Here is a 27139-nt window from a genome sequence, read left to right as displayed (position 1 = left end):
TGACAGAAGACCTTCAGTGACTCTGAAAACATGTGAATACCCCCACAAATTACTGATGTTGAAACACTCCAATTCCCAAAATCTCTAGGCTCCCACAGGGAAACACACCTAGTGTTCAGGGCACACACATGCACCCTTCACATAAAGCAGCTATGTTAATTTGGGTTAGAGTCCAAAGCCCATAAGTACCAAATCTGGCCCACAGCCTGTAACCACCATCAATAAAGTGATTCTATGAAGGAAATCTACAAGTGTGATACCACATTTAAATTTCCTGAGGCACACACCCCAGGGTTCCATGGCAGCAAGCTCAATCCTAAAGGTGTGTATGTGTATTTATTCTACTCAAACACAACTTTCAAAGTTCTGATTTACATGGAGTGTGGATGTAGCCAAGTGACTAACATTTTCCTGTTTGTTGATTAAACTTTTTTTTTTTGGTACCAGGGATTGAACTCGGGACCTTGAGCTTGCAAGGCAGGCAGCACCACTGAGCTAAATTCCCAGCCCAGTTGATTATAAACTCTTCAAGGATCACATGTAAACCATTCCCCCATTACTTAAATTCTCAATGATCAATGTAGCCTAAAAAAGTCCACTTAGTTTCTCTGAAGCAAAAAAATCTAAGACAAGTCAACACCTGCTGAAAATCAAACAAAAACTATGCTATGTCCTTTCCCACCTTTGTCCCTGAATAGAAGTTCCTAAAACTGAAACCTGTAAGTGCTTGCTATCTTGGGTAGTCAAGGTTACACTGCATGTATTCTCTGAAACAGGGCCTGCGGGTCCAGGTAACATGCATGTGAGCAAAATGGTGGGGTGCAAGCACATGCACACACAAAATAAGAATCTTTTTTAGGTTATCTTGGAGATAGGCTGAGAAAAATTCCTAGAGGACTGATGTATCTTTCCTCTACTATCTTCATGCTGAGCTAAAAATGTGCAGCTCTGGTTTCATGGGGGGCTGAATTCAAAGTGTTTGGTGAGGACAGAATCTAAAGCCTAACCCCAAGAGAGCTGTGTTTTGGCAGCAAGGCATCAACGTGAAGGCGGATGGACGCCAGGAAAATTGGATACTCTAACAGACAAACCACAGCCTGGACCCTGACTGTGCCCTACTTGGGTTGCAGACTGATTCATTCCTACATTTTCGAGGGGTGGGGGCGATGTGAAGGAGAGGAAGGAGCATTGCACACACTGCCTGACCCTAGCAGCTACCCTATATCCCACTCAACCTCTAAACATGTCAGAGGCCCAGGAACTTCAGCAAACATCCTACACCGCAACAAACATACTTAGGTGCACACCCTCTCCTTTCTCAAAATCCTGGGTCTTCTTGCCTTCCCTATTCACACACCCCAATGCCCAGGCCCTCGCCTCCCACAACCCATTAACACCCCCCCCCCTTGCACAAACACTCTTTCACAGCTTCTCAAAGTACACAACTTCCTAGAGCACCAGTCAAGTCCTCAGGCCTGCGAGCACACCTTTGGAACCGCACATTTCCCAGTACACATACGCACCCTCCGGAGCCTACCTAGCCCGCACTCCTTCAGGCCTCCCTGCACATTCCCTTGCCCCGCACACCCCGCGCTCCTGCACACTATTGCCCCTGCACACACTCGGGCCCCGCAGAGCCCGAGCTCCTCCACGCCTCCCCGAGAGCCTCTTCCGGGTCCCCGCCCGCCGGCCTAGCGCGGCCTACCTCGGCGGCAGCGGACTGCAGGCCCTCCGCGCCGCGGGAGCGCGCCCACCTGGCTCGGCACTACTCACCGGCGCGCGGCGGCTGTGGAGGCGCGGCGCGGTGCTGTACGGCCCAGGAGCTCAGCGGTGGTGCGGCGGGCGGGCCCCGGCGGGGGCGCGGCCCGGGGCGGCCCCCATAGTGGCTGCAGCGGCTCAGCGACCGGAGACCCGGAGGCCAGCACAGGCAGGCCGCGGGGCACCGCCGAGGCCCGGCCGCCCGCTCTCAGCGGCCTGCTCGGCGGGGACAAGGCTCTGGCCCAACTCGGACGGGCTCGTGAGGCGGCGGCTGCAGCAGCCGCGATCGCTTCTCTGAGCCCAGCGCCTGAGCCCAGAGCGCGGAAGCCCAGGTCCGAGCGCCCCCGCCGGCACCGCCCGGAAGTGCGGGGGCGGGGCCGCGGTGTGGGGGGCGGGGAACAGGAAAACGATAGGGCGTGGTCTCGAGAGTGGGACGGGGCTACGGGGTAGAGGCGCAGCGTAGGCCGGGCCGCTTCAGCCAAGGTAGGGCGAGACCAGAACTTTGCTGACCGCGCGCGCACTCGGTGACGGTTTAGTTCGAGAGGGTGGTCTGGCGCAAGTACCACTGGGAGAGACCCTAGGTCTGCAACCATCAAAGAGCGCTGGGCTGGCACACTGAGCGGACGGCCCGCCCCAGCTGCCTCCCACCCCTTAGCAGTCCAGCGGGGCCAGGGTTACGGGAGGCGGGTCTTTCCGCCTGGTCAGCTCAGTACTGGAGGCCCTTCACTCTTCGCTGCTCACGGCAGGACAGAAACAGATGTCGGTGGACAGGATCAGGCTCATCAGGAGCCATGCCCCTAGCGACATGCAGCCCCTCACTTTCCCCTTTCTTAATACCACTGCCCCCAGCTGCCCAGGACCCTGAGAAGGTGGGCTGGGGGTCTGCTCTGAGCAGTAGGGACTCAGACAGGACCAGGGCATACAACAGGCATCCAATAAATGCTGGCTGTCACCTGGCAGGAGCCACGGTCTCCAGTGCTGTGGCCTGGGGCTGGCCAAGGCCCTACCGGGATGCAAACACTTCTCCCTTGATTTCTCCCAGACACCATCCAGGATCCAGGTTGGTCTTTCCTTCCCATCCCTACCCAGTGGTCCCCCTCTCAGGCCAGCCTGAGAGAGAAGATTCTGCATGTCCTGACCTGTGGCCCCACCACTGTCTCCATGGCATCACTTGCTGAGGTCTGGGGTCCAGACCCTGCAAGCCTCATGGGATAATACATATAACCTACACATCACAGGCTGCAGAAGACAAGGGCCACTGCCCCAGGCACCCAAGGGCAAAAGGGACACACAGCCCTGCCTGGCAGCAGCCCCTACACCCTACACTGGCTCTGGCCAGCACTACCCCTGTTAGAACCAGCACTGTTCAAGAGTCAAGGGCCCTTCCCAGGCTTCAGTCTCAATCAGCTGCTCCCCAAAGAAAAGGATAGGTGCACCAGGAATCAGTGTTCCTGAAGAACTCACCTACCATTCCATGACAACCCAAGACCCTGTCCTGACACCTCATAGGTAACTTAGGCAATCTTCATTTTACAAACAGGAGGCTTACTGCCTGCTGCCCAGGGTTCCCCGCACCCCATCCATCTCTCACACCTTAGTGACAACCCTCCCCTGTAGTGCTCTCTGCTTTAAGCCTCCCATGGATCCCTGGTGCCCACATCCTTTCAGGACTCTTCCTGGTGGTATTTCCCCCATGTCACCTACCATTGATGCATCTGGTCAGTTGCCCACCTCCATGCTCCCATTAAGATGCCCCTTGAGGGGCCAGGAATTTGGCTCAGTAGTGCCACCGCCTACCTCTCGAGTGCAAGGTCCTGAGTTCAATCCCCGTACCAAAAAAAAAAAAAAAGAGAGAGAAGCTAGATGTATTTTGGGCCGGAGATTTAGCTCAGTGGTTCTGCCACCTGTCTCACAAGCCCAAAGTCCTCCATTCAGTCCCCGGTACCAAAAGAAAAAAGAAAAAAAGATGCCCCTCCAAGTCACTTCTAATGTCATCATCATATCTACTCCTGGACATTGCTCACCCTTGATGTCCAGCCACTCATCCTTCATAGCTCCCATGCAAGTCCAGAAGTCCTTACTTGGGGCTCCAGAGCTGGCAGCTCACCTCCCATCCAGCTGTACACCAGTGGCACCTGACTTCGGTGAGCCTCTCCAGAGACTCAGAATAGCACTGGATGCCCAGGGTTGCTTGTGGCAGAAAGGGACAGCATGAATGAGGGCATGCCAGTCTACTTGACAGCACGGGCTAAGGTGATGGATGAAGCTGCACTGCTAAACCAGTATGAATCCCACCAGATCCTGGCAGCAGGTGTCACACTCACCCATGTCCATTCAGGACAGCCCCAGCTCTCAAAGTGCAGGTGCTGAGGTGCCCTTGTAGCCCTCCCCCAGCCCATTAAGCCTCAGAGCATTAGAAGAGATAGTGGGTAGCTACTAGGTGGGCAGTAGATAGTCTTCAACACAAAGACCCTCCATAGGATGAAGGAGGGCTGGATAGACAGCAGGACCCTTAGGCATTGGCCTTTGGGCTATCCCTCCCCCACTCCCCACCTCCAGCCCCAGTGCTTGCCTTGGTTCTGCAGAGCTGCTGCCATGGCCAGGCCAGACTCTTGGGGTCAAGTCCACATCCATCCTCTTCCTGGCCCAGGGTGGTGGGTGTCCCCAGGTCCTGGGACCAGAACAGGACCCTCCGGCCTCTGGCTTCTCTGAGCCTCTGCCCTGCAGGGACAGGAAGGGAGTCAGGAAGCCTAGAGGAAATGTGCAGCTCTGCTCAGGTGGGTTGTAGTGTGGGTGTGAGGGAGAGTGTCCAGGTTTGGGGGTGTGTGCAGGACCAGAGGAAGGAACTCAGGAGGCTTTCACTCAGGGGCAGACTGGAGAGAAGCTGAAGAACACTCTTTTAAAGAGAGGGGGCAGGGAGGGTAGTACTAGTTGGAGGGAAGAGGCTTGCTTGCTTCTGAGATTGGAGATTGCACCCTTCTTTCACTACACAAGGTCCTTTAAAATGCAAAAGCCCTTTGCTGGGAGCAGGAATTTGCCCCTAAAGGCTTTGATTTGATTAACTTCCATGACATTTATTCAGGCTTTCTTTTCAAGAATCAAAGGAAAAACTTAAGAGCAGAAATGAATCGGCCCGGGGATTTGGCTCAGTGGTTCCATCACCTGCCTCGAAAGCGCAAGGTCCCGAGTTCAATCCCCCGTACCACAAAAAAAAAAAAAAAAGAGCAGAAATGAATCAATCCAGACATAAAAGGAATACTTTGAAATAAAGTGAGCTTTGAAGTCTTACATGTGCTTGTCCACTTGACTCTGGAAGACCACTTACAAAAAGTGATCCAAAGGAAATTGTCCAGGAGGCACTCAGGCATGTGCTAAGGAGGGTGTGGCAGGCAATACAGGTGGAGAAAACCACAGCAGAGGGCTAGCTGCAGATAGGGGACAGCCATCATCCATGCACCAGCTCAGGAAGGCAAGCAAGAGGAAGCACAGTTCTGATCTCAGATTTTGGAGGAGGAGGGGAGTCCCTAGGCTCAGCCAGTTCCTGTCTGTCCATTTCTGCTCCCCTCTGCCCAGTCCACAGGTGTGGGAGGTGGGGGTGGCAGAAGATATGGGAAGGCAGGACTTGGAGATCTTACATAGCTTTCTTTGCAATTCTAGAATTAGGCAGTGTTCTGGACCCAGAATAATTCAGAATACTCAGGAGGTAGGATTTGGTTGGTCCAGATCTGATGAATGCGGATAGGATAACCCTGCCAGCCCATAAGTCAGCCCCGGCTCCCTTCTCATCCCTGAATCTTTGTTCTCCATCAGTTTTGAGCTGGGATCCCTGGTGCCCACATTCTTTCAGAACTCTTCCTGGTGGCATTTCCTCCATACCACATGGAAGCACCACCACAGAGACAGCTGTGAGGCCCTACACAGGTGCCAGCTTCTGCAAAAACAGAATACATGTCTACAGAGGACTATAAGCCTATCCCAGAGTACTCATACAGGTCCTGTGGAGAGCTGCATTATGAGTGGGTCCCATTTTCTTCTTTATATTTCTTTTTTTCTTTTTTTGGTACCAGGAATCAAACTCATGGCCTTGCACTTTTGAGGCAGGCACTGGAACCACTGAGCTAAATCTCTGGCCCTTTTATATTTCTTTAAAAAAATGTTTGGTACCATGGGTCGAACACAGGACCTTGTGCTTCCGAGGCAGCCTTGGTGCCACTGAGCTAAATCCCCAGCCCTTCTTCTTTATATTTCAGGGATGTCCTGCAGTCATCACATGGAAGCCACAGGCCTCTCCAGAAACCATCTTCCCACCAATGTCAGTGTAACACGTGAGTGACATAGCAGCAAAGGTGAAGAACCTGGGCAGAGCTGACCCATGGCAGCATCCAGCAGTGTGGCAGCCTATTCTGTGACTGCCACATTACCCTCATTGTCCTGGGGACTGGCAAGAAGGTACAGACATGTTCCTGAGAGATACCTTGGCACCTTGGGATCAACTGAAAGTCTATTGACATGGGAGCAAGCAAACTCTCGTCACTCTCACTTGGGCCCTCTCTGGGCCCTGACTCTGTGTCTGGCATACCCTTTGATGGGTCCTGCCTCTTCTTGGCTTCACTCCTGTGTGGCAGGTGTGTCTTCAGGCTACCATGATGTATTATTCTTGCTGTTTGGAGTTCTCTCAACCACTTGTTACTGAACTTCTCAATGCCAAACTAAGGGGTTGGAGGCAGGAGCAAGGCTTTGTCTCAAACAACTTCATGTCAGCTAGGGTGAATGCTTCATAAATAACAGCTGACATGACTGCCACCATAGCAATGAGTGGCCCTGATGGCTTCTGAACCCAGGACAGATCTCAGCTAGGTATCTGCTCCCTTTCTCTGGAGTAAGGAAGACCACCCACAGAGGGGCAGTGAGCCACTCAGCCTTGCTAGTAGGGGTTCTCAGGATCAAGTGCTGTGGTCACTGCATGCCCGCTCTGGCTCAGGGTCAGGGTTACTATCTGCTGTGGGCACTAGTCAGCTGATGTATGCCTGTCCCCTAGGGGAAGCACTCACATCCATGTCCCTTTGCACCCAACAAACCTGTTACAGCACCCTTGTCCCTGCCAACCCCCAGAAGTCAAGAGCCAAGACCCTGTGTAACTCAGTAGAGGACTTGCCTAGTGTGCATAAGGCCCTGGTTCCATCCCCAGTACTGAAAGAAAATCCAGGTCACCAAGGCTAACAGGAAAGCAGTGACAACAGGTCAGGCCACAAGGATGGGGCTCAGCCATCTCTCCACTATGGTGGCCCCACATCTCCCTCCCAGGGTACCATCCACGCCTTTTGACTAAGGTCTGATCCCTGCTGCTGCCCTAAAGGGAGTCCTCCTCACACTGTCTCTAAAGGATTTTGATTCCAGGGATATGTTTTTGTCCAGGAGCCAGGATAAAGTGGACACTATGAGACAGTCAAGTAGGGTCAGGGCCAGCAGGTGGATGTGAAGGGTGCAAAGTTCAGGACAGCACTTGTCTACCACCCCAGCCCCAGTGGCCTAGGAAGAAGGAGAGAGCAGCCTGCCGCTAGCCCAGCATCTCTTCAACTAGGAAGCCTCAGTGACATCACGTGTGCCAGGGCTGGGCTGCAACCCTGGAGGCTTGAGTGGCTTCCTGTGTCTCAATGAAGCAGGACTTATCTGACCCAGAGTATGCCCTTTGTCCAAGAGAGGGTCCTGATCTGTCTCACAGTCTTGGAGGTCCATATGCTACTCACTAGGAACAGGCCAGGGCAGTTGGATGAGCAGTAGGCCCCAGCCTGGCCGTGGTCCAGGTGTGGTGTCTGAGACATGTCTGTAAAAGAGGCAAGGGCCTGCTGGCCTTCTCCATCCCCAGTGTCATCTTCCCAAAATAGGTATCCTTGTGTGTGTGGGGGGGTATATCTTGAGGGCCTCAGCAAGAAAAGCCACACCACCCTGCAGGCCACTTCCTGTTCTCCTCTTGGGGACACCTGCCCTCCTGCTGCACATACCTGTGCTTTCCTCTGTTGCTCCCTCCATTGGGTGTGCAGCCCCATCCTGACAACTTTTTTTTTTCTTCTTCTGGTACTAGGGATGGAACTCAGAACCTTGCACTTGCCAGGCAGGCACGGCACCACTGAGCTACATCCCTGGCCCCCATCCTGACAACTTTAACCCCACAGCTTCTGCAGGTAGTGGATACCTTCTGGCACCCCATGTTAGCTATCATTTTTTCTTCTACCTGACTCATCTCTGATCCCCCTAAAACCTCCACAGTGCCAAAGACCAATAGCTACCACTCAAGCTATTTGACCAGGGAACATCCTGACTGGGAAATGAGGAACATGGTGCCCAGGTGGGCCAGCTTCCCACATCCCTCCCTCTACTGCCCTCCGCACTGCTGTCTGGAGATATCTTTCTCTGCTTTCTAGGAGCCCTGTGGCAATGAGGACAAGTTCTAAGCATGTGATTATGTATGCTGGGGTCCCTCTTGCCCCTTTGTTGCTGTAGAATCTGTTGTGGCAAACAAAAGTGCACTGGATTAGCCACAGTGGATTAAAAGATTTTCTTCTCAGAGTTTACCTAATAACCTAACAATCACATCGACAGCAGCTTTGAACCCCCAGGACGTGCTTGCTGGGCCAGCTGAGAGCCTAAGGCCTCTGTGGGCAATAGGACTATGGTCAATGGTCGCACACACAGCCCTGGTCCACCTCACAGCCAGCTCTGCCCAAACTAGGCCTACGTGTTCTCAGCTCCCATGGGCCCCTCAGGGCGGAAGTTGAGGAAGTGACCAGACACTAGTAAAAAGTGAATGCACAAGTGGGGATCTGGGCCCAGTCAGAACTGCCTTACAGAGGGTGCAGCTATCAGGTAACAGGCCTTACCTGCGCCTGGCTCGGCCCCCTGAACGCATCCATGCATGTCATACATAGCCGCAAGGACATGAGCTACATGGAAGGTGGCCACAGAGGGGAGGGGACACACTAGGCCTCCTGCTGTGGTGCTCAGCCCCTCCGTTGTCACCCCACAGTACATACTTCTGCACCACACATGCACACGCACACACGTGCACGCGCATGCACACAGACAAGCATGCCTGCCTTTGATCTCCAAAGGGGATCCCATTGACAGGCTCTTAATCGCAGCTGCTAGCAGGGCCTGTGCTCTGAAGTCCGAGTAATGGGATTTGGCGCTTCTGATCCATCTAGGCTGGCTGCTCCCCCATTATAGGTGGACAATTTTTTTCTTCCTATTGCTTCTTTTTCTTTTTTTATCCTTCTTGAAAACAACAAAAAAGCTCCTTAAATCATGCCGACGTGACATGGCTTTTCACAGAGCCCAGGCATGTTGGCCAGGACACAGAGGACCCAGGCCAGTCAGGGGGTCTTTGATGCCGCCTCTGTGTGAAATCGGACATGGGAGACCTACCAGGGCGGTTTTCAGGTCTGTGGTGTGCTGGGGTTCATTCCACCTCCTGCTCTTTCCTTTGTCTCTTCCCCTGACCCTACTTGGGATGTTTTGGGAGAGGGTTCGAGGGCAAAGGTGTAGGCGGGTGTGTGTGTGTGTGTGTGTGTGTGTGTGTGTACCTGAGGGCGGGGTGGGCCCTAGGCAGAGCCGCAGCCACGAGAACAATGGGCTACAAGGACCACGTAGTCCACCTGTCCCCCGTCCATCCTTATGTCCACCCGCCTGGCTTACCTCACCTGCCTGGCTCCGTGGGCCTGCTCACGCCCCACCATCCCGCTGTCCGCCATGATGGGCTTGGCTGTCTGTCCGAGCACTTTCAGCCACTCCAGGAAGCCGGTCCCTGCTCTTGGCCACTGTGTGGCTGGGAGGCAGAAGCGTGACTCTAGGCTGCAGCTCGGGTTCCTGCCGCCGATTGGCTGAGGCAGGGACCAGATGACGGGCCTCAGAACCCTATGGTAGCCATGGCAACCAGCCCCTTTAGACACCACCACCCCCGAGCCACTCCTGACTGCTGAGGGAACAGGCGGCACCGCCAGTGGGCCCATGCCAAGGTCCCCTCAGAGAGGTGATTGGGTGTGGCTGCATGGTAGATGTTCCTACACCAGGTATTAAGCAATTTCATGTGTATTCACTCATACTGGGTGTGATGGGTTCTTTGTCCCTCTTACAGCCTGTCCCAGGCCCCTCTGTGCCCTGCTTGACCCCCTGACAGGGATAGGAGAAATGACCTTGCTGTCCTTCTGGAGCCCCTGCTGAGAAGGACTTCAGGTCAGGCTTGCCCCAGGGGCTGAAGCCCAGGCCCATTCTGGTGAGAAAATAATAGGTAGGAGGCAGTGGGAAGAAAAAGCAGGGAGAACTCCCCACCAAAGGTGAGCAGAGCCAGGCTCTTCCTCTACCTCAGATGGCAAAAGGCCTGCAGCCCTAGCTCTGTTCACGTACCATTCTACCACATTCATTCTGGCCACTGCCTGTTGAACACATGGGTCTGTTCCCAGGATCCTCTCAACACTCATCTAAGGGCCTAAGATGGCCCTGCTCCCTATGGACCTCCAGTACTCTCTTGGCAGAATTCTGGGCCTGGTCCACATTCTGTGACACACCTGACTTTGCACCTGCTCTCCCCTTGGCTGCAGCGCCCTCTTGCGTACAAAAAAATTCTGTATCCCCAGTCCTCAGTGAGGCCAGGGCAAATGTGTCCCCCTCCATAGACTGAACATCCTGGGCATGTAAGGGTATCAACAAGCAGCCTTGAAGCCACCACCACCCCATCTCTGTCAGCCAGGAGCAGCCTGGCTGTCCAGTGGTCCCAGGAGCAACACTGCCAGGTCAAGGGCCCTCTGAAGACCTTCAGGGAGCCCTGGATATCCACATCCCTCCTCCAGGCTACCTCCTGGCCCAGACCCAGATCATACTTGCCAAGCAGAATATAGCAAAAAGCAGATCAGGGCTGAGAAGGTGTGAGCCTCAGGCTCCAGGGAAGGGGTCAGGGCTGTGGTTGGCCCAGGGGGCCAAGTGGCCGCTGTGATCCCTGCCAGTGGTGGTTAGTGGCTGGAACATGGGTCCAGGAGGTTCTCATATCCAGGAAAGCAGGTTCAGAGAGCTAGGCTGGTCCCACAGAACTGGGCTTGGGATGAGCCTGGCCACAGGTGATTTGGAGCTATAGCTGTTCCTCAGAGCCACAGGACTCTGCTACTTAGGTAGCCCCTCGACTTGGCTCCAGATTTCTTCATATTAGCCTAGTCCCAGTCTGAGCTGCCCTGTCACAGAATGGAGCCCCTAGCATCACAGGGGCTCCCCTGCCATGCTGGAAGCCACCAACACACAGTCCAGTCTAAGGGTGATATGTGGATAGGGATGCTGCCCAGGGTCAGCTGGTGGTGGCCAGGGAGAAGAAACCATTCAGGGGCACAGGATGAGCTTGAGGGTGGTGAGGTGTACCATGTCAGAGGAAGCTGGAATGTTACGGGTCCAGGCCTCAGGTGAGGGTGGCTCAAGAGGGACTGGAGAAAGCCTAGGGCTCCACACAGCCTAACCCCGTGTGGAGCCAATGGAAGGCTAGAGTTGTCAGCAGGCTGTGATGGTACAGGTGAAGGGAGGCCAACAAAGAATAACATGGGAGGGTGAGCCTGGCAGTGGCTCCCCTGGGCAGGGTCCACAGTGCCCAGGTAACCCAGCAGGACCCACTTGCTCTTCCCACTACCCTCTAGCCACCTAAGCAGGGTTCAAAAGGCAGATGAGGCCAGCAAGGTGTGAAGTTTGGCACAGGATTCCAACTGGATCCACGGGCTGCTTCATTTCCATTCTACCCCAGTGGGCATGGGCCCTTCCTACCCATGGTTGTCTCACCTCTAGGTAAACAATGTCTCTACTGCTCATCCCTAGGGAACCCAAACCCAGTCATAACAGTCTACCCTTATGTCTACCTTCTCCTCTACAGCCCAGCTATAGCCCCTACAACCCTGAGGCTAACCTTGGGTTCTGTTGTCATGGACACACATGGTCTCAGGCAATCCCTGGGCATGTGTGTGTGGGAGGATCTAGCTTGGCCCGAGCTATTCAGACCCAGCTGGACAGGGCAAGGTATGGAGCACCACAGGGCAGCTCTGCCTTTTGTAGGTTTGACCTTGATCAGTGCAGGCCCCCCACTGCAGGATGTGTGGTTCCCAGCACAAAATGAATACCCAGGATGCCTCAGATGGCCAGGCCTGGCCAGGGCCTATAGGGTGGAAGTGTGACACATACGGCAGGGAAATACAGACGACCACCCTCCTCACATCTAGTTCCCACTTCTGTGTGTGAACAACACACATGACCACAAACCTGTCTGTGTGCATGTGTGTAACTGCACATGTACAGTTTCTGCGTTCCCACATCTTAGAAGGCAGAATATTAGGACAGATCTATACCTTGTCCCAGACCTGGATTACTGCTTTATTTCTGGTGTGGGGTTATATCTGTCATTCACTGAGGACCATCATCATTTTGAGCCAAGGGCATTTGTGAGAATTTGATGAAACTGATGTGGCTTCCCCCAGCAGAGGGCTATTTTGCCAGGCATGGTGGCTCAGGCCTGTGATTCCAGCACCAGTGAGACTGAGGCAAGAAGACTTCTGTGAATTCAAGGCAAGCCTGAAATGCATAGTGAGACGCTGTCTCAAAAATAAAAGGGGGGGGGGAGGAAAAGAAGGGCTATTTCTAGATTCAAGGTCAATGCCACACCCAGAGTCTACCTCAAACTGCCTCAAGTTCCAGGGGAGATGATCAGCAGTGACTTGCTGAGGTCACAGGACTTCCATCGGCAGCTATACCAGTGGCCACCAGGTGCCCATCTAGAAGTACAACCCAAGAGTCAGTGACTGAAGGATGTACATCCCAGACACATCAAGTGTATAGAATCCTCTCCAGGGGAAAAAGAAACATCAAACTAAACCTCAGTCTGCACAGATCCCTGGAGATGGCAGCTGGAGCTACAGAGTGCACACTCCCCATGCTGGATCTGACAGGGGCAGGGGATGACTAGGCCAAGATCTCCAGAGAGAACTCTAGTCCTCCAACCAAAACAACACACACACTGACTGGCTCAGACTTTACTTGGTCCTAGACCCACAGGCACAATAAATGCTGTCCAGTATTTGCCCCACTCTGGGAAGAGCCTCCGGGATTCCTGGGACAAGAGTGGCCCCAGGAACTGTGTGGCTAGCATACAAAATCCAGGATTCACCCACTGCCCACACACAGGTGGCCCTCATGGCCATCCCAGGTTCCGTGTCCACAGTGATAAAAGACTCAGCAGGATGGCCCAGGGATTTAGCTCAGTGGTTTCGCCGCCTGCTGTGCAAGCGCAAGGACCCGAGTTCGATCCCCGGCACCAAGAAAAAAAAAACAAAACAAAGACCCAGCAGGAAAGGCTGAGCCTGGTGGTCAGACACTGAAGAGGCTGTTTGGTCACTTCCCGCTGGCTCTCTTCTGTACCACCACAGGCTCTGACAGTGCCTGTTGCTGAAGCCGCTCAACCAGCTCCTCCACGTAGATCTTGAAGAGGGGGACAGGGTCCTGAAGGAAGAGGGTCCTAGTGAGACTCACAGTGGCCAATAGCAGCTGGGACTCCAGGGAAAATGGGAACCAGCTGCTGTTGGTCAGACATCTCAGGGAATGGGGGGGCCACAGTAGGAGCTGGGCCTCTCAGCCTTGGTCATGAGGCTTGTCACCAGGTTTGTCAATCTGGAAGGAAGACCCTGCCCATGAGAAGTCTCCCCTTTCTTGGGGACACAGCAGCCAAGTGCCTGCCTCTGGCTTCCCTTTGGTCACAGATAAACTGAGCAGAGAGAATAGAAGGAGTGGAGCCAGCTGCTATGCCACAGGTGGGCTCCCTGTCCTGGCAGCTATAGGCTCCAAACCCTTCTAGAGAATAAAACACAAAAGAAAGACCCTAGGGATTCCAGACAGCCAAGTAAACGGACCCAACAATCTCGCTCTACTGCTAAGTGTGGTGGCACATACCTATAATCCCAGCACTCAGGAGGCTGAGGCAGGATTATTACTGTGAGTTCGAGGCCAACATGGGCTACACAGTGAGTTCAAGGCCATGCTGAATAACACAGCAAGACCCCATCCCCCAAAAGGAAAACGAAAGAAAGGCAAAAAAGAATCTTGTTCTTTCCACTGGTGTAGGAACAGAACAGGAGACAGAAGGAACTTCCTCCAGGCGAGTATAGAGCTATATGCACAGCAGCAGACACAGATGCATCAGGGGGTGTGACACCTGCTTAGCCAGGTTCTCTGCCCACTCCTAGAAAGGCAGCAAAAGCTGGCACTCACACCCGCTCACCTTTTTCTCCAGGAGCCTCTGCTTCTCCACAGCTTCCTCTAGCGTCAGGCCAACCCACTCAGCCTCCTCCTCTGGGATGACAAACTCCTGGGCAGGAAAAGAGGACACAGTGAGGATAAGCCTCTCCAAAGGCCATAGGCAGCAGGGAGGACAGGGGAAGCCCTCACCTTGTATTTGTCATAGATGGCTACTCTCCTCTCAGGGTCATCTGGGTGTAGCTGGGGGTCCTGCCGGGCAAGCCTCAACAGCATTCCTCGCTTTAGGTCCATCCCGAACTTGGAGCACAGGTCTTCCTTTGGGGTCTGTAGGAGGTACACTTGGGGCCAGGTGCTAAAGGCAGGGCTCCACACACACATCCCGTCAACCATCCCTCAACTTGACCAGAGCAGGCCAGGCATGGTGGGTAACACCAGCACCCAGGCCTAGAGTGGATCAGGATACAGGTTAAGCTGAAGAGTCAGAAGCAGGTAGCCATACTCAACTCAGGCCCCTTGGGTACATTAGCCACCCACATAAGGGACTCTCCTGTGGGCAGAAAGCCCCACTGGGGTTCCCCAGAAAGGGGCATGATCCTATGTTTTGCCAGTTACTCTTGAGGCACCACAGTCTCTGGTGTGGCACTCCTCTGGGCCTCCCTTGAGTCTGACTGACCACAGGACCCTGTCGTGCATTAGCCCTGCTTGCCTTGAGGATATAGAAGTCAAACCCATAGGCCTCATCAATGAGATCTAGGGTCCGCATAGTTACAGCCACAGTGAACTTCTTGTCCAGGATCTCACTGTAGAGCTCCCGCTGAAAGAGCTGTGGCTTCCACACCTTCTTCACCCTGTTTGACAGCTAAGAGTACAACAGAAGTCCCGTGAGTTTTGCTGTATGGGACATTTGTTTTGTTTTGTTTGGTGGGTTCCCCAGTGCCTTACCCTTTCCAGTAAAAGGGTAGCCTGAAAGACCTCAAAAATACAAGACTCCTCCCAGAATACTCAGACTCTCACCATAAGCAAACATAGGGGATGGGTTCTGCTCTTTGCAAATTGCCTTGTAGTCTCTCAGGCTTCCTGATTCTTCTTAAATTTTTTTTATCATTATTTTCTTGAGACAATGTCTCACTATGTAGCTCAGGGTGGCCTTGAACCTTTGGTGGTTGAGCACTGACCTCATCTCTCCTGAGCTCACAAGTCTCTACTTTTGATCGCTACAGCCACCCTCCACAAACCTTTGTACGGTCTGTTCTCCCGGAGGCTGGAACACCCCATCTCAAGAATATGCTGGTTTTCCCAGTTAAGTTTACCAGGTCTGTACCGCTTCATTTGTTAGCATATTCTTTTGGCACAGCTGAGTCCAGCAGACCGACAACGAGCAGTCCCGCACCTACCTTGTCGTTGTTAGCATATCTGTAGCCCAAGATCCAGCCCTCGCCACCCCAGAGCCCCTTCTGGGACTCAGGGGGATAGTAAATGGGGATGGGCACGTCCTCCACGCGCTCCCGTTGCCCGTTCTTGGGATTGATCTTGAACTTGGCCCCGTGAGGCTGATAGTGGACAGGGGTAGGCGTGGAGGTATTCTCCAAAGAGCGCAGGAAATGCGCGGGCAGGCGCGAGCAGATGCCCTCCCGCAGCTGCAGCCGCTTCCGCAGGTAGACCGGGAATTTGTGCAGAGGCATCTCACAGCGTTGCCGTAGCCCTCACCTCAGCCAGGACCCAGAGATCTGCGCCACCGGAACCGGAACTGCACCCAGTGCTCGCCGGTAACTGGCTACTAAACCCGTTCATCTATCTTTGTCCCGCCCCCTATCCTTAGGAACCGTGGAGAATGTCCCGAGGAAAGAGTAGAGGTTTAAGGAAATGTCGGCAAAGTGCGGCCCGGTCATTTTCAGAGAGGACGGCAAGAGGTTGGCTCTTCTGGGTCCCGCCTCACCCACCACCCCAGGAAAGAGAGCAGAAAAATGTAAAAACTCGTTAGGCATGAAAAATCAGGGTGAGGCAGAAGGATCTCCGTGAGTTTGAGGCCAACATGGGCCACATAGTGAGTTCAAGGCCAGCCTGCACTACAGTGAGACCTTGACCCACGCCCCCTCCCAAAACCACCATAAGTACACGCTTACTTTTTCAGAGGCTGGGGAATGCTTTGGCAGCTAAGTGCAGGGTGACTGCTGCGGGAGACCCCGAAGAAGACTGCACTCAGCCAGAGTTAAAAGGTAGGAGGGTGTAGCACCAGCTTCCCAGCCCCGGGGGAGGGGCAGAGCACTGCTTCTGGAAGCGGTCAGCCCAGAGTCACCTGATTTGGAAAAGCTGAGCAAGCTCTCCACAGGCACTTTTCTGAGTCTCATTTGCTCCAGTGCAGGGAGGGTAGACAGCCACCACTTCGTCTCCTAAGACTTATTCAAAAGGATGCTTGCCAGACAAGGGCCCAAGAACCTGGGGGGATGTTCAAATCATACCCTCAGAACAGCTAAGCAGCCCCCTCCCCAGGAGGCTTTTCCCAAGATCTGAGAGCAAAAGGGAAGGATGAGGTCCTGTATCCCCGGGGGGCCCATCCACTGCTGGTAACCCTGGTCTCTCCCACTGCAACTGCAGCACCATGGGGTCCCGACGGAGGCATTCGGGCACACAGGTTCAGGGATGCCAGATCACTAGGCTGCCAACCTCAGGGACTCAGGCCTTCTTGGCCCTGTAGGTCTCACATCACAACCTCACAGGGGAACAGGGCAATAGGGAGCTTTTCTCTACTGCTTCCAGCCTCTAATCACTTCCAGGCCAGCAGGGCATAAGACCCTGCCCACACACATTGTCTGTGATGCCACAGAGACATACTGAGGACCTTGTTGAGGATGTCGACAGCAGACACAGGGGACCAGGTCCTCTGTGTGTGTGTGTGTGTGTTGGGGAGGGAGTGTTCCTTTCCTCTGGAGGAGGAAGCAAAGGTCTCAGGGCAATTTTATTCAGTTGGGAACCAATCTAGACAGGGCTGGACAGGGCTGGACAGGGCTCCGCTTCCTTGGTCCTACTTCTGGCTGAAGAGATTATCAGTAGCAGATGTCCCCAAGCTGGCCACATCATGTCACAGTATATAGCTCATCCCGATGATTCTTGCAGATTTGATAGTGGCAGGGCAACTTCTGTGAGCAAGACCAGGGCTCAGCCTGCTCATTCCGTGGTGGTAGCAGGAAGGCTGCACTCCCAGCCAGGAGTATGTGCCAGATACTATGTGTGTAGTAATAGTTGTCGCTGGTCATCAGGGAGGTGTAGATGGTGATGCCCATAGAAGCCATGGTGATGCCAGGCAGGAGATAGAAGGCCCAGCGCTGCCACGAGGTGGGATAACACTGGCACCGGTGCCCACAGCGGTACACCTGAAGCAAATAGCCATGCTAGTATTGGTGCAGGCTGGCTGTGGCAGAAGCTCCTAGGGCCCTGGGTTAGGGATTATAAGGGCCCGCCCAGGTCTGGGCAGCAGAACCATGAAGATGGATAACTTGGAGAGGGTGTAAGGGCACAAGGCCACTGGTCCTCAATCCCAGACCTCTGGGACATAACCACCCTGGGCCTCTGAGTGGCAGGGACCAGGGGCAGGGGTGGGGGCACTCCAGCAGCCCTCAGCAGATGTGGGACATTTGGGCCCTAGATCTGCTGACTGAAGCAGGACTGGGAGTAGGGCCCGAAAAAGGGCCTTCTCCCAGAGTCTGGGCAGGAGCACCTGCCTGCCCTAGTCCTTACCCACATGGAAGCCATGATCATGAAGGCAAAGAGGCAGGGCCCCATCATGTTCCAGATGCCCCTTCGATCCAGCTGCAAGGACATGGCGATGACCAGTGTGCCCAGGAGAAACAGGACCTGGACAAGACACAGGGGTAACTATGGGGTAACAAGAGTTTTGGATTAAGGTCACCTGTGGAAGCACAAAACCCAGAAGAAACAAGCGGCCAGCCACACTGATCATCTTGCCACCCCCACAATCTCTCAGAAACTCTGTACACCCCCTTTGGAGCTGCTGGCAGAATTTTTCCTACTCTGTTGGCTGGGAGAAAAATGCCCTTCTTTGGCTCTTGCATGGCATCCACAGGTGAATGCAGCTTTGACATCTTTTTGTATTTTATTATTATTATTATTATTGGGGGTGGTTAAGACAGGGTCTCGCTATGTAGTTCAGGCTGGCCTTTAATTCAGTATGTATCCCAGGCTGGTCTGGAACTCACGGCAATCTTCCTGCCTCAGTCTCCTAAATACTAGGGTTATAGGTATGTGCCACTACGCTCAGCAGCCTTGACATTTCTGAGACACAGACTTGGCCAGCCAGGCACCTCTGGGGACGAGGAGATGGTGTCTCTCCCTAAGGTAGGACACAAACTGGATAGACACAAATGGCAACTCTGTGCCCACATACTCCCCTTCCCCTGCACCTCCAGGTTTGTGGAGTCTCCCATCAGGACAGCCTCAGTCTCCCCCCAGATGATAGCTGTGTAGGGATTCCCACTCCTAAGTCTCCATCAGACACCTCTGCCCACAACCTGCAAATTTGTGCCCCTACATTCAGCCCAGTTGAACCCCAGTACTTTGGAAATTTCTTCCCGTGTCTGTGCCCTGACCATGGCCCTCTCACAGATGCCCTTCAAGGTAGCTCTAAGCCTGCAGTTCTCAGAGCAGAGACAGAGAACATAGTTCACAGGCAAGATGCATCTCCATCAGCCAGGTCCAGCTGCTGCAAAAACTCCCCAGTGTTCTGGCACCAAAGAACTGGGGCTTTTCAGAGGTATGGCCCAGAGAGAGCTCCTATCTGAACAAGGCCTGAGAGTTGGGAGGTCTTTTTTTTTTTTTTTTCAGATAGGGCCTTGCTATATAATTCATCCTTGAGCTCACTATATTTCCCAGGCTGGTCCTGAACTCCTGGTGATCCTCCTGCCTCTGCCTCCCAAGTGCTGGGATTATAAGCATATGCCACCATACCTAGCTGGAGCTGGAAGGTCTTGCAGAACCCTGCCCACTACCTTCCATCCTGGTGTCTTCTGATAGCTGCCACTTTTCCCTAACAGGTGCCTGTAGCTTCTTCAGAGGGTGGCTGATCACTAGGTGAGACTTGAGGTCCAGTGCTTTCTCTGTCCTCCTACTGCCTTGCATGTGCTATGTGGCAGGACCTTTACTCCCTCAGAGCCCAGCCCCCACATCATAGGTCACTCACGTGTTTCAGAACTGTCTTCAGCCGGGCCATGGAGAGGATGGTGACCCAGGTAGACACCCCAGAGCCCAGAAAATCACAGTACTGGAGCGTGTCATAGCTGAGGATGCACAGCACAGCTTCCCCCGGTTGGTCACAGGCATGGTAGAACTGCGAGATGGGGCAATGAGCAGCATCCTGGACCTCCCCACCCTAGGGAACCCCAAGATGTGGGCTGGGCCTACCGTGGAGAAGAACATGGTGTAGAGGTAGACGGAGCCCTCCACCAGGAAGGCACGGCGCACAGACACAGCAATGGGAGCCAGGAACATGAGGTTGCTGAGGGTGAGCAGGAGTGCAGCCACCCTCTGCTGGGCCACTGTCTGGGCTGTACTGTTGTCGGTGCAGCTCCACCCACGCCATCCTGGGGGCCACAGAACACCCAGGGGCCTGGGGTGGGCAGCTGAGGCCAAGGTCCCAATATGGGATTTCTGAATTTTGGGTCAGAAGCAAGCGGGGCAGGTATAGAGGCAGGTATGGGACAAATATAGACAGGTGTGGACAGGTAGGGACAGGTAAAGACAAAAACAGACAGATATGCATGGGCAGTTATGTGTAGGCAGGGCAACTGTGAACATGTATGAGCAGGTATGTACATGTATAGGCAGATGTGGGCATGTAGACAGTGTAGACAGGCAGGAGGCAGGGGAGGCCAAGGTCAGGTGGCAGTACCACTTTGGAGATACCTCAGTCTCTGTGCTTGGGCAATAGATTGTGGGGCAATGGGAAGAGTACCCACCTCCCCACTTTGCTCCAAAGGAGTGCTCTCTACAGCCCTGGTGGAGGTTCCATAGGAAAAGGCACAGGGCTGGGATGTCAATGGCAGCAGAGACTGCCCCTAGGTATGCAAAGCCCCAGTCCTCACCTGCTTTGCAGCTGCAGGCTGCATACAGATAGCCATATCTGCGGAGCAGGAGGCACTGGCCATAGGGTCCACACTCATTCAAACAAGGGACCAGGTACATGGTGGTCTGTACTCGAATCTTGGCCTGATCACAGTCCCTATGAGGATGGGAGGCACAGTAAAGCTGACTTCAGTTTCTGCTGGCTAGTCTACCACCAGGGTTTCCGAAGGCTTATGGACATATGAGCCCAGAATTGAGCCCCCAGGCTGATAGCCCCAGAGGTGGTCCTTTCTCTTTCCAGGGCTACTGTGGAAGAGTGACCAAGTAGAGAAGGAGAAGCACTCCTAACACATGGTAAACAAATGATCTCTCACTGCTAGCAGGAAATGGGTCACTCCAAGCTCAGGGAGGCCAAGGTCTTGAACACAACTTATCCGGTTGTTCCTAGCTAGTACCTCATTGCTGGGCCCCAGGTTTACGTACTCAGTACTCTCAGAGCACACAAGCTGCAGGGAGAGGTACCAGTTGTCTGTTTCTGGGTAGGGGATGATGAGGTTGGCTGTATTAGATGAACCATTCAGAGACAGGGGGTAGCCCTGGAAAAAGGCTGCATAGAACAGGAAGTCCTGTTAGCAAGAGCAGAGGGCCTGGTCGGGGCCACCCTCCAGGTGCCACCTGGCTACCATACCTGTAGTACAGCTAAGTGAAGCGTTGAAGTTGAGGAAAGGTGAAGCGACATTCACACAGGCCACTACAAAGGTGTCATTTGTGACCTCAGTCTAGAAGGGGAAGCAGTGCAGAGTTGGCCTCTTGGCCCCCAAGAGCCAGCACACCATCTGCCCTGCCTGTCAACTCAGTCATGCAGGGTGCCTTTCTCCAAGGCTCTTGCTGCACAGGGCTAACCTCAGGCCTGGGCACTTGACCCAAGCTGTCTCCACAGACTGTTTCCTCAGGCACAGCTCTAGGACCTGCTGACAAAGATAGGGCTGCCCTAGAGGAGAGGACTCCTATCCAGAGACAGGGCCCCTATCCCGCCCAATGCTGCTGCCATCACTCTGTTGCCTGAAAGGCTGCCCTGCCTTGGTGTCCAGGCTAAAATCAGTGTACAAAGTGCCCTGAGCCAAGCCCATGCCATTTGCAGTTAGCCTATCCAGCTGCAAGGACAGTACCTTGTTGGCCGTCAGGGTGATAGTGAGGGAGCCCCCACTGTCCATGCCTGTGTCAAGGCGGAGCCGCATCACAGAGGGTTTGTCTGACCGCACCAGCACCAAGACCCCATCCAAGGGCTGGAAGTGCACAGATAGCACATCCATGTCCTCTCTCGTGACTGGGTAGCTCAGCAGGCAGAAGGGGCCACTGCCCATCCCACCACTCCTGCTCAGGTCCTGGTGGGCAGGTCTCAGGGACAGCTGGCTTGCAATGGTATCATAACTCTGGTTTGTGCTGTTTTGAATAAGGCGCTGGAAGGTCACACTCCATGGCCTGCAGGCTGTCAAAAGGATAAAAGACTCAGCTGGAAGAAAGTCTGGGGGTCAAAGGAAGAGACAGAGCCACTCCCACCCACCTTCCTCCATGTAGCTCACCTGTGAGGGCAGCCTCAGCACTGAAGGCCACTGACACGTGCGGCCCTGCCAGGCTCTCAGCCATCACTTGTAGCCACTGGCCCCAAGGTGGTGAGGGCAGCAGCAGACGGCAGGACAGGATGGGGCCGGTGCAGGTCAGCACCTTCTGGAAGTTGTTGGGCAGGGTAGCCACACCCACTGTGAGACGTACTGGGCAGCCCAGGCTCACACTGGATACACAGCCCTGCAGCTCCAGCCGAAGCTCCTGGGTGTACTCAGGGACAAAGATCCTAGGGCAAGGTGGTATGGCCTTGCTCAGGCTCCATACTTCCTCCAATCCACATGGGCAGGGCATCTGTCCCTACTTCCCAGTACAACTAACTCCAAGGCCAGGACCTGGCTGGGGACAGTAGCACCACCCACTCTAACACAGAAGGCTGAGGCTACAGGGCAGACCCAGCTCTCTCTCTCTCTTTTTTTTCTTTTGGTACCAGGGATTGAACTTGGAACCTTGGGCTTTCGAGACAGGTGCTGGAACCACTGAGGCCTTAGACCCAGTTCTCTTTTAGAACCTACTCACTTGAGGTAGCTGGGGTGGGTGAGTAGGATCTGTGGAAGGGGCACATCAGGCTCCAGGATGGTGAACTCCACCACCCGCATAACCAGCATGTCAGGCTGAAAGACGTAGGCACAGGAGGAAACAAAGCCCTAGGAAGACACCAAAGCCCAAGGGTGTCAGAGAATTCAGGGGGCAAGGGTTGGGAAACAGGCTCAGGGGAATTGGAGGGCTGCATCCAGGATGAAGTGGCTAAGCCCAGAGCAAGGTATGCCCCAAAGAGGTGGACAATAGGTTACCCATGCACCAAGGAGTCCTGCACCCATCCTAGAGGTCAGTCCCCCTCACCTTCACTTCGATCTTCTGAGATGAGGGGGGCAGGTGGGCGGCTACAAACCAGTCTCCAGGGGCTGGGTGAGACACATTGACAGTGGTGTTGCCCAGCAGCATGGTACTTAGCAGTGCCCTGACATGAAAGGAGGGCTGCACCGCCGTGTCATCAGGGAAGCTGGCACCCAGTGGATTGATGACAGGAGGGGCGCCATAGCGGAAATGCCTAGAGGAGGGAGATCAGGGCAGGAGCTGCAATTAGATGGGGGCCTTGGCCAGGCTTAGGTGCTGTGGGCAGGAGGCTCGTACTTACACGGTGATTTCTGCATCAGTGCATGTGGGGCCACTGTCCCAGGACACATGCAGCAGCCAGCGCAGCAGTATGGTGTCTGGGGGCACACGGAAGTGGAATAGTCTGGCGCTGCCATACCAGCTGTAGAAGGACAGCTTCTGTGGGGCCTGCGAGAAATGTTCAGACACCAGCCTGGCTTCTGCAGGGAGAGGATGTTATCAGCCAGTGCAGGGCACCCTCCTCCCCGAGGGTTAGTGCAGACTGGGAGAAATGAGGCACCCAGAGGGAAAGGAATTAGGAAGTCAAGTCCTAGGGCCAGCCAGAGTACCCAGCAGGACAACTTTGACCTTGGCAAAGGTCCCTGTTGTCCACCAGCCCCTTGGATGGTCTGAAAGTTGGAAATTTCCCCTCAGGCTTCATTCTTTTGCCTCCCCTCCCCAAGGACGGTAGCTCAAATGCTGGGTGCCTGGCCTCACACTGGGTGGATGGCCTCTGGCTGCCTATGGGCACATGCCCAAGCTTGGTGGTACTAGGACAAAGCAGGGGCCCACAACCCGGAATGAGGGCTCCCCATAGCACTAGGCCTTGTAGCAGCTCTTGGGTTCCTACACCAGCCCTACTGCTAGTCAGGCCTTGTACTCATATGACTTCCCCCCTCTGGCCCCCAGTGTCCATCCACATGGGTAGGCTGAGTACAGCATGTCCCTCCAAGGTTAATGAGTTGGTAACGTGCTTCCAGCATTTGGCCTCATTCTGAGCTGAGTGTTCCCCACCTAGGAAGCCTCTCTCTGGGAGAATGACTGGTCCAGGCCCTCCCAAGAGAGGGGAGGGAGTCAGGTGAGCAGCTGCCTCTCCTGCCAGCCTAGTGACTCCTCCATAGAGGATTCTGGAGACAAGATAGCAGCCTGGTGGCAAAGCAAGCACCTTCAGAGAAGCCTGGATGGGGGCTGAGCAGGGTAGGCTTCACCTACAACATGTTCCAAGTCCTGCTGGCCGCCAATCTCACCTAACAAGTTGTGGCCTGAGGAACTTCTACAGGCCCTTGGGTGACACAGGACCTACATGATAATATAGACAGAAAAACTAAAGTCCTGGGAACTGAGCCAGGACAGCCTCCCACTGCCACTGATGGCCCAACCATGGGGTCTTAAAAGAGGCAGCTTACCAGATACACACCCAGGGGCAGGAAAGGGACATCACCCTGTAGGTGCAGCTCTCCTAACTGCTAGGAACAAAGCACCTCCACCCCTATGCCTCAGAAAACCAGCCTGAGCGCACTTAGTGCCCAGTGGGTGGTTGTGATGATAGTCCAACAGATAACACAGGAGATAAGAAGCCAGCTCAAGGTCTAGGAGGCCCTCACCCAGACTGACAAGGTTGCTCCATAAACATCTCATTCACCAGTGACCTCCCATTCCGTCCTGACCCCAGGAAGAAAGGAGAAATAGAGTGTCAGTATCCAATGGAGCAATTTAATCAGGAGCATGTTCCTCAGGGAAAACTGCCTTTCACCTCAAGTGGTCCCAAGCTCAAAAACCAGCAGGAAGAACCCTCAAAAAGAAACAGGAGCTTGGAGGAGCAATATTTCAGAGAAAGCCCAGAGCACGGAAAGCAAAGGAAGGCAGACAGCCTCTGAAGCACTGGATGAGCTACCTGGTGCCCAGGGAGGGAATCGGGTGGCCAGAACCATGGAGGCTCTTGAAGCCAGACTGTCAGGGATGCATACCTCAGGGAGTTTCAGGCCACAGGGGTCAGGGGAAGGCACTTACGTTGCCAGGTGTCTAGGGCCTGGCTGTTTGTATCTCACTTCCTGACCCAAGCAGGACCCACAGAGGTAGTGCACTCTGGTCTAGCCATCTCACTGGTCTTCAGTTAGGAAGGGAACACTCAGGAAGCAGAAATGCAAAGGGAGGTAGGCAGTTTCTCTACCTGGCCCTTGCTGGCTGGACAGCTTCCTCTGCCTCCAGCAAAGTCAAAGACACTGGGATTAGGGGACACTGTGAGAGGGGTGGAAACATGCCCGTGGGATCCCCACTCTAGGGTCTAAGCAACTTTTTCCCATCTCTACCACTCCAAAAGAGCAAACAGAGGCCCCGGACTCTCACTGCCCTACCGCTCTTCCCACTGGGCCATCTAGCTGGGGTCCCTCCACTCCCCTCTCCGGCGTACTACAGTCAGTTCCCAACCCCAAACGCGGGGAGGAGGAGGGGGAAGAGCGCAAGCTCCGAGGGTCCGGGCTCGCCAGATCCGGCCCGGGAACGGAAGAGGGGGTGCAGCTGTCCTTTCTGCCCAGGCGCTGCAAGGGGGCCACCCGGGGGGAACCTCAGTCCCCGCCGGTGCCAGGTGAGCGCACAGGTGCCCCCCAGGTGAGTCACAATAGGCCCCGCCCCGGCTCTCCGCTGCCGTCCGCCCCCCGCCCCTGATGGCTGGCGCCTCGGGCCAGTGCTCACTCACCGCTCCTCCTGCTGTCGCCAGCGGCGGCGGGCTGGGGCTGCGCGAGCAAAAGCAGGAGCAGGAGCAGCGGCCCCTCCACCGCTGCCGCTGCCGCTGCCCGCGCCTCGCCCTGCGTGCCCCCCCCGGCCCAGCCCATGGCTCCGCGCGCCCCGCGCCGCCCCCGCCACAATCCCGGCCCAGTGATCCCATGGCCCGGCCGGCCGGCCGCGGCGCCCCGGGCACTTCCGCCTGCCAAGCCACGCCCCGCCCCGCGGGGAGCGAGGGACCACAGTTGGTCTGGGGGGCAGGAGGAGAAGCGGGGCCCGAAGGGAGCGCTGAGCCCCAGAACACCCACTTCAGGAGATGGAGGAGTCACGTGGGATATTGGGGAGACGGGAGATGAAAGGGTCACGCGGGATGCTTGGGGGGACAATAGGGGGAGGGGTTACCGCGGGACATGTATAGGGAGACAGAAGCGAAGCGGTCACTGAGGATGTATGGGGGTCAGGGTCCGAGGGTTCATGTGGGACGATGCGTGGGACCAAAAGCGAGGAGTCACGCAGGACTGTGGGTCGCGCGGGGCGTGAACTGTAGGTGCGAAGGGGACTGAAGGAGCTCCCGAAATTCTTCCTGGAGGCGCCGCGGGCTCCCCGGCCTTCAGCTCTAGGCAGGCGAGACGCGAGATTCCAGGCAGAGGGACCCTAGCTTTGGGCAGTTGAGATCTGCCCTGCAGCCTCACACTGGAGTGCTGCTGGACCTCTGGGACCCTCAGGCCACAGAGCACCTAGGGAAGTAAAACACTTTCTGCTCTGGGCGCTGGAGTACTCCCAGCTACTTCGGAGGCTAAACCGTGAGGATCAAGTTTGAAATCAGCCTGGGCAATTTAGAGAAACTCTGCCTCAAAAATAAAATTTATTTATTTTTTTATTTTAAGGTTTTTTGGGGGATTTTTTTGGTACCAGGGATCAAACTCAGGACCCTCAGGACCTTTCGCTTGCAAGGCAGGCGGCAGAACCACTGAGCTAAATCCCTGGCCCTACAAAAATAAAGTTTAATGCCGGGCGTGGTAGGGTAAGCCTGTAGTCCCAGCACTCGGAGGCTGAGGCAGGAGGATAGCCATGAATTCAATACCAGCCATATAGTGAGTTTAAGGCCAGTCTGAACTGCACAGCGAGACCCTGTCTCAAAATATAATAACAATAAGAATAATAAAATTTATGAAGGTCTGAGGGTGTAGCTTAAGGACAGAGCACTTTCCTAGCATGCCTGTCAAGCTTTGGTTCAATCCTCAGCACTGGGAAATAAAAAAGGTGAAACACTTTCGTGAAAAGTTGACTGGGTTTATGGAAATTTAGCAACAACATAAAGGTGGCAATTCACATTGTGTGGGATTATCAGTTTATGCAAAGGTAGATTCCAAACACATGACAGATTAAACACAGCAAAGAAACCATAAAAATCCTGGAGGAGAATTTGGAGAAGGCTTTGGTAAGTACCCAGAAACCTCGGAGGTGAGCTAGAGAAATCCAACTACATGAAAAGATTTCTTGGGCTAGGGATTTAGCTCAGTGGTGCTGCGTCCTGAGCTCGATTCCCAGTACAAAAAAAAAAAAGTGGGCCGGGGATTTAGCTCAGTGGTTCCGCCGCCTGCCTTGCAAGCGCAAGGACCCAAGTTCGATCCCCAGTACCCAAAAAAAAAAAAAAAAAGTAATAATTATAAAAATAAAGAAAAGCTGGGCTGGGGATTTAGCTCAATGGTTTTACCACCTGCCTCGCAGGCAGGCAGAAGGGCCTGAGTTTGATCCCAGGTACCAAAAAAAGAAAGAAAGAAAAGCTTTCTGCAGCACAAACCCAAGTGTGGTGGCC

At 54.5% G+C, this 27139-nt stretch overlaps 3 protein-coding genes and 1 long non-coding RNA gene across 15 annotated transcripts in view; 1 reads left to right on the top strand and 3 right to left on the bottom strand.

The window, feature by feature from the left end:
• Axin1 (axin 1) overlaps window positions 1-2351 on the bottom strand; it is a 56506-nt gene extending 54155 nt beyond the window's left edge. For 2 of the 4 annotated variants that reach the window (XM_004873701.4, XM_021251405.2), the window contains exon 1: window positions 1774-1912. Coding sequence is in view for 1 of the 4 variants with exons in the window: in XM_087202807.1 (XP_087058933.1) it covers window positions 1774-2351 (578 nt within the window). In the remaining 3 variants the exon portion in view is untranslated. Of the gene's footprint in view, window positions 1-1705 lie in introns of all 4 variants that reach the window. The other 2 variants (XM_087202807.1, XM_004873702.4) reach the window with 2 other exon arrangements.
• On the top strand, window positions 1982-13107 carry LOC101700569 (uncharacterized). 5 transcript variants are annotated; one of them, XR_002391872.2, is made up of 3 exons: window positions 2196-2241; window positions 2719-2818; window positions 6009-13107. It is a non-coding gene; the product is annotated as an uncharacterized LOC101700569 (long non-coding RNA). The 5 variants fall into 5 exon arrangements; XR_002391869.2 differs by lacking the exon at window positions 2196-2241 and having other exon boundaries at window positions 2637-2818; window positions 6009-6383; window positions 7841-13107; XR_015447938.1 differs by lacking the exons at window positions 2196-2241; window positions 2719-2818 and adding an exon at window positions 1982-2090.
• Window positions 12792-15908, bottom strand: Mrpl28 (mitochondrial ribosomal protein L28). 2 transcript variants are annotated; one of them, XM_004873700.4, is made up of 5 exons: window positions 15420-15803; window positions 14732-14884; window positions 14215-14349; window positions 14048-14134; window positions 12792-13272 (listed from the first exon to the last, which is right to left on the bottom strand). In XM_004873700.4, the coding sequence occupies exons 1-5, from the start codon at window positions 15705-15707 to the stop codon at window positions 13165-13167; spliced, it is 771 nt and encodes a 256-aa protein (XP_004873757.1). In that variant the 5' UTR covers window positions 15708-15803; the 3' UTR covers window positions 12792-13164. The 2 variants fall into 2 exon arrangements, with proteins under 2 accessions (XP_004873757.1, XP_021107092.1); XM_021251433.2 differs by lacking the exon at window positions 14732-14884 and having other exon boundaries at window positions 15420-15908.
• A 1055-nt stretch (window positions 15909-16963) lies between these two features.
• On the bottom strand, window positions 16964-25476 carry Pgap6 (post-GPI attachment to proteins 6). Of its 4 annotated transcripts, none has more exons than XM_087202815.1 (13): window positions 25295-25476; window positions 22862-23039; window positions 22567-22774; window positions 22243-22370; window positions 21684-21952; window positions 21270-21613; window positions 20789-20879; window positions 20584-20707; window positions 20121-20257; window positions 19441-19619; window positions 19220-19366; window positions 17761-17877; window positions 16964-17396 (listed from the first exon to the last, which is right to left on the bottom strand). In XM_087202815.1, the coding sequence occupies exons 1-13, from the start codon at window positions 25428-25430 to the stop codon at window positions 17100-17102; spliced, it is 2355 nt and encodes a 784-aa protein (XP_087058941.1). In that variant the 5' UTR covers window positions 25431-25476; the 3' UTR covers window positions 16964-17099. The 4 variants fall into 4 exon arrangements, with proteins under 4 accessions (XP_087058941.1, XP_004873756.1, XP_021107071.1 ...); XM_004873699.3 differs by having other exon boundaries at window positions 21270-21589; XM_021251412.1 differs by having other exon boundaries at window positions 19441-19658; window positions 25295-25445.
• Between the last annotated feature and the right edge of the window lie 1663 nt (window positions 25477-27139).

This window comes from Heterocephalus glaber, unplaced genomic scaffold, assembly GCF_053883595.1.
Source record: "Heterocephalus glaber isolate CG9 unplaced genomic scaffold, H.glaber_assembly_v1.0 deba00001781, whole genome shotgun sequence".
In the NCBI taxonomy this organism is placed as follows: Eukaryota; Metazoa; Chordata; class Mammalia; order Rodentia; family Bathyergidae; genus Heterocephalus; species Heterocephalus glaber.
The sequence above is the reverse complement of the archived record's forward strand: the minus strand, read 5'-3'. Positions and strand labels throughout refer to the sequence as shown.

What these genes read in the sequence shown, in the direction of transcription:
- Mrpl28 (XM_004873700.4), bottom strand. Translation starts at nt 15,707, where the DNA reads ATGCCTCTGCACAAATTCCCGGTCTACCTGCGGAAGCGGCTGCAGCTG. An exon ending in GATATGCTAACAACGACAAG is followed by an intron (nt 14,885 to 15,419) that starts GTAGGTGCGGGA and finishes TTGTACTCTTAG; the next exon opens with CTGTCAAACAGGGTGAAGAA. An exon ending in CCATCTATGACAAATACAAG is followed by an intron (nt 14,135 to 14,214) that starts GTGAGGGCTTCC and finishes TTTCCTGCCCAG; the next exon opens with GAGTTTGTCATCCCAGAGGA.
- Pgap6 (XM_021251412.1), bottom strand. Translation starts at nt 25,430, where the DNA reads ATGGGCTGGGCCGGGGGGGGCACGCAGGGCGAGGCGCGGGCAGCGGCA. An exon ending in ACTGATGCAGAAATCACCGT is followed by an intron (nt 22,775 to 22,861) that starts GTAAGTACGAGC and finishes TCCCTCCTCTAG; the next exon opens with GCATTTCCGCTATGGCGCCC. An exon ending in CTCAGAAGATCGAAGTGAAG is followed by an intron (nt 22,371 to 22,566) that starts GTGAGGGGGACT and finishes GTGTCTTCCTAG; the next exon opens with GGCTTTGTTTCCTCCTGTGC.